This window comes from Lonchura striata, chromosome 1 (assembly GCF_050655825.1).
Source record: "Lonchura striata isolate lonStrDom1 chromosome 1, ASM5065582v1, whole genome shotgun sequence".
NCBI classification, from domain to species: domain Eukaryota; kingdom Metazoa; phylum Chordata; class Aves; order Passeriformes; family Estrildidae; genus Lonchura; species Lonchura striata.
The window spans coordinates 30,865,274-30,877,029 of NC_140703.1; the positions used below are offsets into that span (position 1 = coordinate 30,865,274).

General features: G+C 44.7%; 1 protein-coding gene across 2 annotated transcripts; it reads right to left on the reverse strand.

Annotated features, from left to right (window-relative positions):
* Positions 1–3,791: 3,791 nt before the first annotated feature.
* MIX23 (mitochondrial matrix import factor 23) lies at positions 3,792–11,674 on the reverse strand. 2 transcript variants are annotated; one of them, XM_085592065.1, is made up of 6 exons: positions 11,616–11,674; positions 10,717–10,923; positions 10,485–10,610; positions 9,854–10,000; positions 7,608–7,667; positions 3,792–4,094 (listed from the first exon to the last, which is right to left on the reverse strand). In XM_085592065.1, the coding sequence occupies exons 3-6, from the start codon at positions 10,593–10,595 to the stop codon at positions 4,044–4,046; spliced, it is 369 nt and encodes a 122-aa protein (XP_085448191.1). In that variant the 5' UTR covers positions 10,596–10,610; positions 10,717–10,923; positions 11,616–11,674; the 3' UTR covers positions 3,792–4,043. The 2 variants fall into 2 exon arrangements, with proteins under 2 accessions (XP_085448191.1, XP_021404872.2); XM_021549197.4 differs by lacking the exon at positions 10,717–10,923.
* Between the last annotated feature and the right edge of the window lie 82 nt (positions 11,675–11,756).

The following is an 11,756-nucleotide window of genomic DNA, read 5'->3' on the forward strand; positions in this document are numbered from 1 at the left end:
CCCTAGAATGCACAGTTTTGCAGAAGGGGAAAAAAAATCACGCCTAAGTATCAGCAAGTTGATGCTGAAGTTTACAGAGGCAAACAGACTGTTTCCTTTCCATGGCAGTGCTAATGGCTCTCCCAAAATACCAAAAAGTGGTATTTGTAAGACTGGGATGCAGTACTCTCATCCTGCACAAGTATTTCATGAAACCACTTTGAAGTGCTGACATTTCACAGACCTGTGATCAAAGATAACCATAGGCAATTGATCAACATTATCTGGGGCAACCTCCACCTCCAGCCACCCTTCTCTACATCAAGTTTTGGATGTAATGAACCAGGATTTGGAGCACTGCCTTGAAAAGAACAGCTGCCTCCACGTCATCTCTTGCACAACAAGGTGAGTGTACCCCCTGTGATGTTTGAGATGTGGCTGGTATCACGTAGCAGGTCAGTCTACTCTCCATCAGCACAACTGGCAGCTTCCTCTCATGACACTGTGCTGCTGTTATCCTGGAGAATCTCTGCTGGGAAACCACCACTGGCATTCTGTACAGCTTTGAAGCTGAGTAACATCTTGCACCATGTACTATTCCAACACAGAAGAAACAGATCTTTACCATTGGCAGACCACTACCCTCCGGTCCTGTTTAAGCAATTTTAAGAGTGCCAAGCTATTGCTGATAAAAACACCAGTACAAAAAAAGCAAAAAAAATTAACCTCCACCAAATCCAAACCCCAGGGTTATGTATTTACAAGTAATTTTTAAAGCAGGAATGAAGTCAGCTCTGTAGAAATGATTGTGAAAGCCAAGTCAGTAAGGTCAGTCTTCTGGTTTCACAGTGACATGTAATTGTGGCTGCACATGACATGATCTGAATGTCTTTAAGAGCTTCTAGAGGAAAGCAGCCCTCCATGTACCAGGTGAAGATCTGCTCTCATCATCACAGGAACAGCCTTGATTTTCAATGTGCTGGTCTGCAAAAAAGGCTTCCACTCCTGCTACCCATCCCAATTTTGAAAGATTTCTGACATTGTACATGAAAAAGGATCAACAGAAACCTGACCTTCAGCAGCACAGTTATCATGGCCCAGCCTATGCTGAGCCTCTTCCTCTCAGTCTGCTTCAAGACAACTGAAATCTACTGTTAAAAATATTCTATAAAGAAATTACCTGTTTCATCAGTCTTTCATGTCTACAGGCTGCAGAAGACAACAGCACTGAATGCTAGAAAAAGAACAACACATCTTTCTATTTCACAGAAAGAAAGGTGCACAAGCTTGAGAGGACTTTCCAAGCATGTGGGATCTGTCCACCTCTGTTCACCACCTGCAAGCAATGGGAAAGCCCTAGTGGGAGAGGCAAGGCATCCACAGGACTCTGGACACGGCCATCAGCTATGCTCAAATGTCTTTACTTGCAGAAATAGAACTTAAAACCAGAGAAAGGAAGAAATTCTGCTGTTTGTAGTGTCCACTATTTGACCCCAATATGACAGCAAACAGTAATTTTGTAACTACCTCAATGGTAATGTTGAGGCAAGGTTCAATCCCTGACTAAACACCATCCTGGAATCCTCAGGGGTCCCTAGACACAGACATCACCTGCCTGTGTTCAGTGTGGCACACAGCTCACACCGATGCTGTTTGCACACATTCCAGAACATCCTGCTCCACACGCAGCTCTGAGGCTCTCAGGAACCAGCAGAGCCGTGTCCTCCAGCCCGCACCCAAAGCGTGGCATGCACTTCTATTTACTCACCTTCATGTTCCATCAAGTTCAACAGCAACGTTAAGCTGCCTCTGAGCCACCAGATTTGCTGTGGACTACTGTTAAGAGACACCCCCTGCACTCAGAGCAAACTGTATAAAGCAATTCAATGTCTTACTGCAACCCTCTGTATGCAATCACCCCAAGAAGGGATGCTGGGGATTCAGGAGTCTTCTCATGGTAGCAGTTTTCCATACTCAGGTTTGTATAGGACTACTAGCTTGGCCTTATATTCAAACTGAAAATAATTCTGTGTTGGGCTGAGTTTTTGGGGTTGTGGGTTTTGGGATTTTTTTAACATAGTTTTCCTCATAACTAATAAAAAAAAACAAAAAACAAAAACAAAAAAAAACTGTGTATCACATCCATTTCGCAGGTAATTTATCACAGCATCTGCTTAAGTGAAGAAGCTTTCCACAGCAGCTGAGGAAACATCTGGATGGATAAAGGAAGACAATGATTAATTCTCATTACAGTCTCTAGTTTATACAGAAATAAAAAATTATTATTTCAAGACTATTGACCCAAGTCTACACACACTCGTAGAAGTTTCTATTGTACAACTGGCTAAAAAGGAGAATTTGTCCTTGCAGTTGATCCAAGGCCTGGAGAGAACAAATATTTTAGACACCTATCCTTGTAGAGTGTCTAATAAATAATGAAGTACCAGCTTTGAAACCAAAACTTAGTGTTCTATACATCTCATTAATTGATCGTCTCCTGTTGAAATTTCATTAGTGCCAATTCAGCCCAGAGTGATGAGCAGTATTTGATTTACACTTTGATGACAAACAATTATAAGAATTTAACAACTGAAGAATAAACACATTTTCTGCTTTCAGAGTTGCAGAAAAACAAGGAGAAATCTTCAAGAATGAGTGCTCCAACTCAAAGTTCTGGATAAAGAAGTTGCAGTACTTCAAGAAAAAAAGAGGGGGAAAAATGATGTTTGAACATTAGGATTTACATCCTCAAAGATTTAAAATATATTTCTACTTCATTCTCAAAAAAAGGTGAGATAAAATGACCCTGATGCCTAAAAATAAAAGGCTTCCAAGCAGTTTGAGTCTTAACTGCAACTATAAAACAGATGCTGCTGCACAGATCTTTGCCAGCTCTCAGTAACACAGGTACATTGCTTCATTTATTTCCCACTCCCTATATATGCAAAGCTTTAGGGATGTGAGAGTATATCCAGTAATTTCATTGCTGTTGCTGAATTCCAAAGTGTTTGCAAGACAGGGCCTGTATTTTTAGGGATCTGTTTAAGTTCAGTGGTTCTTAAGATCGTATCAGCTGGCAACCACGCAGACCTTGTCACTTCACTGTCAGCCTATCTGAGATAAATACAAAATAAAAAGTAAAATATACAGGTGTAATTGCAACAATTCAGCTTTCCTCCTACTTATCTGCCTTTAAATGCTGTGTTACTGCAGGGGTGCTGCATTCAAGCTTTCTAAACACAACACCACGGCCAGGATCAGCAGGATCAAGTATGCACAGCTGTTTCCTCAGCTCAAACACAATTCACCTTTAGAACTACTCTTAAATATTCAGAGAGAGGGACAAAAAAGGGTCCCTGGCAGTCTCATTCCCAAATGAGACACATCTTCAGCTCCAACCTTACGTGGTTTTAATATACACCACTTCCCCTGTACAATGGAAAACTCCAGAACTTGCAAACACAGACCAAAGGGCAGCAAGCAACAGATGCTGCCTGTCAGCATTGCAGGAGCAATGGCAAACCTGTGCCTATACACAGCTCTGAGCCACTGCTGCTCATGCTGAGCAGTTCAGAACAAGGCTGGTCACGTCTTACTTTCAGCAATGCTGAATCTAATACATCTGTTGATCAGTCTGCAATTTTTACTTCCTTTCAGACTTCAGCAGATTATTTCCACAAAAAGACTATGTTCACTGATATTTTAGTAGGCACCAGCTCAGGGAGAGCCTTCTCCTCCCTGCTCAGGATAGGTTTTACTCTTTCTTCCCCTCTGGGATCACTGAAGCTGTGGAAGTTCAAGAAAGATGCCAGTTTTGCATTCCGATTGAAAATTGTTTTAATACTATAAAACTCATTTGTTCACATATTTTGTACAAAAGATGAGTTGTTTTCTCTTAATTACAGGAGAATCATTTCAAGTTGAGAATTCATCTAAGTAGGTCCAAAACAAAACAAGACTGGGTTCTACTGGTTCTGGAGGGTCCCAGTTCAGCTCACCCAAGGTCTCTTTCCAGTTTTGCTCTCACAGTTATGGACCACCTTGATGGAAAATACCCCACATCATCATTGACTCTTCGGAGGCTTGTAGTGAATTCGGCACCGCTCGTTAAATACCTGAGACACCAAAACAGAAGAGCAAAAGTGAATCAACCCCATCCAGGAAATGAGCAGAACTTCACAGACTACTTCTTCATGTAGCACCCATCTCAAGCTGCCCAGCTCTGAGGTATCAATAAATGGCACTTACCAAGACATCCATCTCCATTCACCTTGACTCCTGGCTTTAGTAAATCCAAAGTCTGCAGCCTGATGTTGGGAGACTCCACAGCACTAAGTGTTCTCCCTCAGAAAATGCAGACTCTTAATCCTGGCAGGCTGTTACCATCAAAAATGCTGATGCCTTTTTGTTTTTAAAAGAGAGGGAAATAATCATGGGAAGGCTCCTGAATGGTTGTGTTCTATTAGGTTCACTCTGGCATTCAAACTTGGGTGCTGAATTCCTGTCTTTCCTGAGCAGGCACATTTTACATTGGCATGACAGCCAAGAAGAGGGGCAAGGGCTCCTGAAAGCCACGTGCACACTTCCAGTGACCTGCTTGCCTGTGCCAATGCTGCCAGCACTCCCTGCAAAGGGCACAGCACCCCTGCCTCACTCACCTCTGGCACCTTCTCTGGGTAAAATTTAGCCTCCAGAACTGGATGCTGAGAATCGTGTATATTTAGCTTCAACTGCTGCCATCCTACCCTAAGGAGGGCCAAAAAACGTGACTATTTAAAGAAAGGCAGCCTGAATCCAAAGCAAACCACACAGCCTCCCACCAAGGTTGCAAGTGCTCTTCATAAGCCATTTAGATTTATCAGTTTTTATCCAAATTTGTCCAGCACAAGTCCTGAAAGCGACACAAGCACCACCTGACACCAAGCTGAGGCTCTGGCAGGTTGTTTGTTGGTTGTCCCGCCAGCATTCCCACAAGAGCATATTTTGCCAAGCTGTCCAGAGATGTGGCAGACCCAAGTGCCTGTGATCATCAGGATATGAAGTTTCATGAACTCTCCCAATGGCTTTATGTGCAAAGTGAGTGATCTTGTAATTTTGGGGAAGTTATCCGACACTTTATATAAATATACAGTTTCAAGCTGTATCTTCCTAAAATCTTCTAGAGCAGATCTTATTCACAGTTCAGAACCTACGGCAACTTCAGCAAAAGTGAAGCCTGGAGCACACATTAGTTTCAGCATTGCTTCTCAACAATTTTGGAGCAATTTTCAACTACCTTTCAAATTTAATTTATTTAAAGAAATAGACATGTATTACAAACTGATTCATACTGCAGAAAGCAAAAACTGTGATATAGTTTCTTTCACACACAGTAACGTGCAGCCATTATGTTACCACATGGAATGGACACCTCTGGAAAAGTTCAGATGAGGTAAAGATTTGAGATCAGTGATAGGAAGAAACTGTAGAAATTAAGAGCAACAGCATGAAGTCCAATTAGAAACATTTTACTCAAGAACAAATCACACCGTTTTATGTCCATTGTCTGTTAATGACATTTGAATGGAATAATGTCTAAAAGGGTGCTGGAAATGCTCTCTAAAGCACTGCAAGGGTCTCTAACATCAAAGAACACATCAGCTTGCTTGCTATCACACTAACTTTCAAAGTATCTTCAACAGTAACTCCACAACCTATGGCAGGAAGACCAACACTGCACTCTTACTAACACTGCCTCCTACTTTTAGGATCATTGCCTCACAGATCTTAGTGTTACTTAGTGTTACTAAGGCCATTTAACTCCATTGGTCTACTTGTAAAGTGCTAGTCTCATTTATCAGACATTTTTCAGGAAAATCAATGGCTGAGAAACATTAAAATGCATGTAACTATGCAAAAGTTTGATTTTGCTGGCTTTTACATATTTGCATAAACCACTCCAACAATAAACTCCAATCTCCAATCTAGAGGTGCTGGATAGAGACTACTGGAAGTGTCTTGTTTGAAACTCTATTCCTTGTATGGTATCATCCAAATTCCACATGCATTTCTCTAAAGGAGCATTCTGTATGCCACTATTGCTACAGCCTCTAGTGTTTAAACATCTGTTTCCTAATCAGATTTTTCCCATTAGTTTTCAGTTGTTTAGGATTAATGGACATACACAAGTGTACTTCCCAACCAGAAGTCCACAAAAGTGAAACACCAGCCTGCACACCAATAATCATATCCATGTAACAAATTGCATTCAGTCTGCAACCATGACTGGTTCTAACTGACATTTTAACAAGCAGCTAAAGGAGAAATTTATGTGTATATTCAGAGCACAGTGTAACAGAACTGGAGATAAAACTCAGAAATATTTATCTCTTCAAGCCCCACTCTGAACATTGGCTGAGGAATATACCAGCAGCCTAAAGTACCCCTACACCATGCATACCTCACTGTTTATAAACTCTCCATCTTTAGGAAAAAATTAGACAGTTCTGCCACCAGTAAAAGCTTAATGCAGCTACAAGAAGCCTCCAGAATCTTTACTAAATTTGGTGCTTCAGAAGGAAGATTAGGGTGGGGGCTGTTCCCCTGTAGCAGAGTCACTGTAAAATATTTGCCCCTGGTGACCTGCAGCATGTTGTTGTTAAGGCAGTGGCATCGCTTAGTCAGATCTGAGTGGGTTTAAAACTACACTGAAGTGCATGCTTAGCTTTTTTGGGACAGTACTACAGAGGTGTACTGATGACAATGCATATGCAGAAAACTGTGTAAATGCTCATTTCATCAGCTTGCACTGAGGTTACTGATGAACACCCAAGACACAAAGCCGTATTGGTTTTACACTGGTGTAATCTAGGAGACTAAAATCATGAAGTAGGGATTAAAAAGGAAGGTGCAGCTAGTAGTGGCTATTTGCAAAAATCCTTTTTGCATTTAGAGAGGGAAAGAGGTTCTCTCTGCAGTACTGAAAGCTCTGAGAAGCTACATCAAACCAGCAAAGGATGCCAGATGTGAAATGCTGCAGTGATGCAATACAGCCGCCTCAGAACTTAAGCTCAGTGCTAAAATCACCGGATAGACTTCAGGGCCATCATCCAGAGGGTGATCTGCACCCTCTGCTGACACAGGAGAGCAACGGCAAGGCTGCCCTCTGCACCACGGAGTGTCTGTTCAGGCCCGAAGAAACTCCATCAGGAAAAGGTTCAGCTTCTACAGCCTCACCCTCCCCTGGGCTCTGCTCCGAGTTGTGATCAGCACCAGATACAGGCAAATGTGAAAGACTCTTCTCTCAGACATTGTTAGAGGCCCTGAAAAGCTCTTCAGAGAAGTCACCACAGAAAAGCCTACAAGTGCTCAGCCACTGGCAAGGGGGAGAAAGGGACACAGGGAATAATTCACAGTCCTTCCTCCATGCTAAATCAGAGGCTTTTCTTCCTTGGCAGTGCAACTGAAGAGCTTTGATCTCTGCTTAGAGAACTGGGAAAATTACTGACTTGAAGCATTTCCCCTAGCAGTGCCTTCATCTATTTCCAGTTAATCTGCTTCACAAGGCACCAGTCCCACACCTCCAGTGCAGGACATCTGTTGGGATGTCTGTTGGGACAGGACATCATCACTATTAAATGACTGAGTACCTTCCAGCTTCTGTCGTTTACCACTTCTTCAACATTGAGCTCCGACTGCATCAATTTCAACTGCAGAAAATAAGAGATAAAAGGGTTATTGTCAAACTGCAGCCTTCAGTATTTACTACCAACGCAACTTTCCAGCTCCTAACCCCAGCACCAGGTGCACACCTCCTCTGATGGTGCAAACCAAAGGACACAATGCATAGTCACCCTGGGAGCCTGTCCCTTCCAGTCAGCCAGTGCTCAAGGCAGACACAGCTCCGCAAGGGCACAGTGAAGGCAGACTCACTAAACAAGCCTGGCAGTAGATCCTAATTACCCATGCTCTATTCCTAAATAATGCCCATCAAGATTTACTAGCAATTAACAGATTAACACTGATGGCTTCACAGGCACAAATAACTGCCCCTAAAGCAAGCACTGAGCACAGGGAATGCCAGGGCTGGGGTTTGCCCTGCAGCCTTCAGTTGCCACATTAGAGTCATATATGAAGCTGGCAGCAAAGCTACTACTCCTGCTGGGATTCTGGATTTAAAACTAAGGCATGAACAGACCCTCTCTGCTTCATTTGCCATCTAGTCAGTGCACTGACCAAAAAGGTTTGCAGTCTGATCACGTGTTGTTTGTGCTGTCTGAACCAGTTAGTATTTTATGTCATCACTGCAGGACAAATCAGCTCTACACAGATGCAAAAACTCTGGCAAGAACTACCACCAATACACAGTTTTTGAGCACTCACTTGACCTGTGAGGAGGGTAAGAATCTCTTTGTTTCACACCTATTAGAAACCCTGAGGGGCAGGTGTGACAGTTGTGTTTGGGTAATTTGGTCTTGAGGAGATTTAAGAACCATCTGCCATTTTGCCCAAATATAGGATGTGTTCTTGTTGGAGTCTTTAACACAACAGACAAAGAGTCGGAGTTTATCCATTTTCAATACACGGTTCCAATTAGAAGCCTGGTGAACAGGTGCAAGCAAAGACAGCAATCCCACTAAAAACCTTCCAAGTAAGATATCTAAGGACACAGAGTTGCTACAGCTGTTGGATGCACTTTCCCCAGCTCAACAGGACTTCAATCTGTTTGAAATAACAATCCAGCATCCAGAGTGACTGATGACCAGGATAAGTATCTATAAAATAAACACTCAGAGGATCTTTAATAGTTCAAAGAAACTACTCCTCCGAGTTTTCTCATTCAGTGACCCAGAAGTAATAATTATGCATGAAGTCCTCCAAGTTGTACAACTAGCAGGATGAGAGAAACAGACATAACAAGGGAAAAGAGATCTGTATTGCAAAAAGTTAACAGATATTTGAAATTCCCAATCTTAAAACTAGGATGTGTTCTGTCAAGATAGCTTTTCTGACTTGTAGAAAAAATGCAATTCTCTGTGTTTTGGAGAGCCAAAAAAAAAAAAAAAAAAAAAAAAAAAGTCAGGAGATCACACCTCATAGGGTCCAAGTACAAATCTGAGGTGATCTAATAAAAAATTTCTGAGATGTGTCTAAATCATGAATTGCTTTTAATATTTGAAGCAACCTCCAATCATTAAACACTTTTATTGTGATCCTCCCAGTGTTTCCAATAAGAGATTTTGGGCTCAGTAACTAAATGATTTAAGGAACTGGCTGTGCTAACAAAATTTGTAGAAAATACTAAGCAACCACTCCAGTTTTATAAACTAATATCCATGCTTGTTGGCAGTTCAATAAGTGAGGCTTTAAGAATAAAACTGCTCATCTGCCACGTGGTTCTCTCAGTATCCTTTTCCTTACAAAAGCAGTCCTGGAAATGAGGAGAACTTCAGTGGGGTTCCCAGAATTCCCTCTCTCACAGGATGACAAGGTACTCCAAATATTAATCCAAGAAATACCAACCAGAAAAAAGGCTGTGCAAGTGGAATTCAAGGTTGCCTGGGAGCATCTTGTAGTGAACAGGAAAAGTTAAGCTGTGCCTTGGTGTTGTCAGTCAGTGAAGGTTAGAATCCACCACAGGAAAGAATGTGTTTTTCTACAGTATACATGTAAAAGAATCTCAGAAAATGCTCCAGTTGCAGGATAAAACCTCTCTGCCTTGAGGCCTTGGGAAAAATAATTCTCACAAGACCCAACAAGAGCCAATGAGAACTTTGGAAAAGACTGCTTGACTCAGAATCCACTGCAGGCTCTCTCCATCACACTGGTCTTTCCATTTGGGAAAGATACCCACTTCTACCTCTGTAAGTGATCTCTCAAAGGCTCCACCACTCACCTTTGTCTGTTCTTTCCTGAGTTGCTTTAATAATGCTGCATCTTCATGGGCCTTTTCCCTCTCTTCTTTGAGAGTTTTCACTATGGCAGAAGTCTGAGAGATGCAGTTTTTGATGATTCTTTCTCTGTTGGTGTGAGCATCCATCAACTAAGTGGGGAGAAAAAGAAAGTCACAGTGACTCAGAATAAAAACCTCCTAGTTATAAGTTTAAACAGACACTTCCTAAAGTCATGGTATTGCTGTGCCTACAGAAATCCCTTTGAATTCATAATCCACATGTGGGAAACAACACAGCTTTGAGCAGCAGCTACTCTCACCTTAGATTACCCTGTCGTTCTTGCTCTTACCAAGTTGATCAAAAGTCAAAGGTAAACATGAGGAGTCTTGCAGAGCAGCAGAAAAGCACCCTTTTAAAAAGATCCTCAAAGGATCAGTATTGCAGAACAAAGAACTGCCCTGCATGGTTTTAAACTGAAGCAGTGTGTGGAGATGATGAGCAGTGCTGTTAGTAATACACAAAGCAGGATCTCCCAGGGCAGTGTTTTCCTCAGACACTGAGGATGCTTTACTGGCCACTGCACACGACAAAGCAGTGGGAAGAGAGCTGAAAGTGGAAGGTGTGCACACTCACAGACTCATACAGCTCTCTGCACGTCTGGCCAGGATCAACTTTCCCCACAAAGGAAGCTGTTGGAATCGTAGTGTTTAATTCATGAACAATTCTATCATCGATTGTCCTCATCACCCTGAGCAGCTCCTGTATTAAAAGAGAGAGATACTCGGTTATATCTCTCAGAAAAGCCTACTACAAAAAAAATTTGCATAGTTAAGCATTTTAATAGAAACTAAATCGGGTTCCTTACAAAGAGCTAGAAGCACACCGAAGGAGCAATCCCACATGCAGGAGTATGTGCTGCAAACCACGGAGTGTCCTTGGCAGCAAGGGCCAGAGCAGGGGTGAGTAACTGATGCCCCCTGAAGTCCCCTGGCCCTGCCGGCAGCATGGACAGGCTGAAGAGCCTGTGCCCAAGTCCCCGACCCCACTTCCACACGGGAAACTGGCACCAAACCTGCACCAAAAAGGCAAACTTTGAATAAAACCCCCCTAGCATTCTGGGGACCGTGAAGCTGAGCTGGGGGAGGTTTAGGTTGGATAGCACGAAGAAGTTTTTCACACAGAGCAGCAGAGCACTGGGACAGGCTCCTCAGGGCAGTGGCCACAGCAGCGAGCCCGACGGAGCTCAAGATGTGTTCGGACACCCTCAGGCACACGATGTGACCCTTGGGGCGTCCCGTGCAGGGCCGGGAGCTGGACTCGGTGGCTCCGGAGGGTCCCTGGCTACTCAGGACGTTCTGGGATCCCGCGGTGCAGACACAGCCGGTTCCCAGAGCCGGCTCGCCCCGCCGAAGGCACGGGTGGCCCCCGCTCCCTTACACGCCGCGGAGGCGCCCGCGGAGCTCCCGCCGCCCGCGTGGCTCCCGCGCCGCGAGCGCTGCGTCCCGGGAAAGGCGGGGAGGGGTCCGGCCGCGCTCCCGCCGGAGGGAAGGGAACGGGGAGGAGGGAAGGGGGAAGGGGAGGGGAAGGCCGGCCCCGCTCCCTCCCGCCGCATCCCGCCGGCCCCGGCACCGGGGTCACCTCGCGCGGGGCGCGCTCCCGCGGGGCCGCTCGCGGGAAGCGCCGGGAGCGCGCGGGACGGGCGGCGGCAGCGCCCGCCCCGGCCCGGCCCGGCCCGGCTCGGCCCGCCCGCCCCGCGCGGGTTACCTGGAACTCGGCGAAGTCCTCGCAGCTCGCGGCCCCGCCGGGCGCCGCCATCCTGGATCGGCCGAGGGAGCCGCGGCGCCCAATCCGGCGGGGAGCCGGGATGACGCGCGGGGCGGAGCGGGGCGGGCCCCGCCGGAGCGC

What these genes read in the sequence shown, in the direction of transcription:
- MIX23 (XM_021549197.4), bottom strand. Translation starts at nt 11,666, where the DNA reads ATGGCGGCGCCCGGCGGGGCCGCGAGCTGCGAGGACTTCGCCGAGTTC. An exon ending in AGGACTTCGCCGAGTTCCAG is followed by an intron (nt 10,611 to 11,615) that starts GTAACCCGCGCG and finishes CTTTTAATACAG; the next exon opens with GAGCTGCTCAGGGTGATGAG. An exon ending in TCAGGAAAGAACAGACAAAG is followed by an intron (nt 7,668 to 9,853) that starts GTGAGTGGTGGA and finishes TATTTTCTGCAG; the next exon opens with TTGAAATTGATGCAGTCGGA.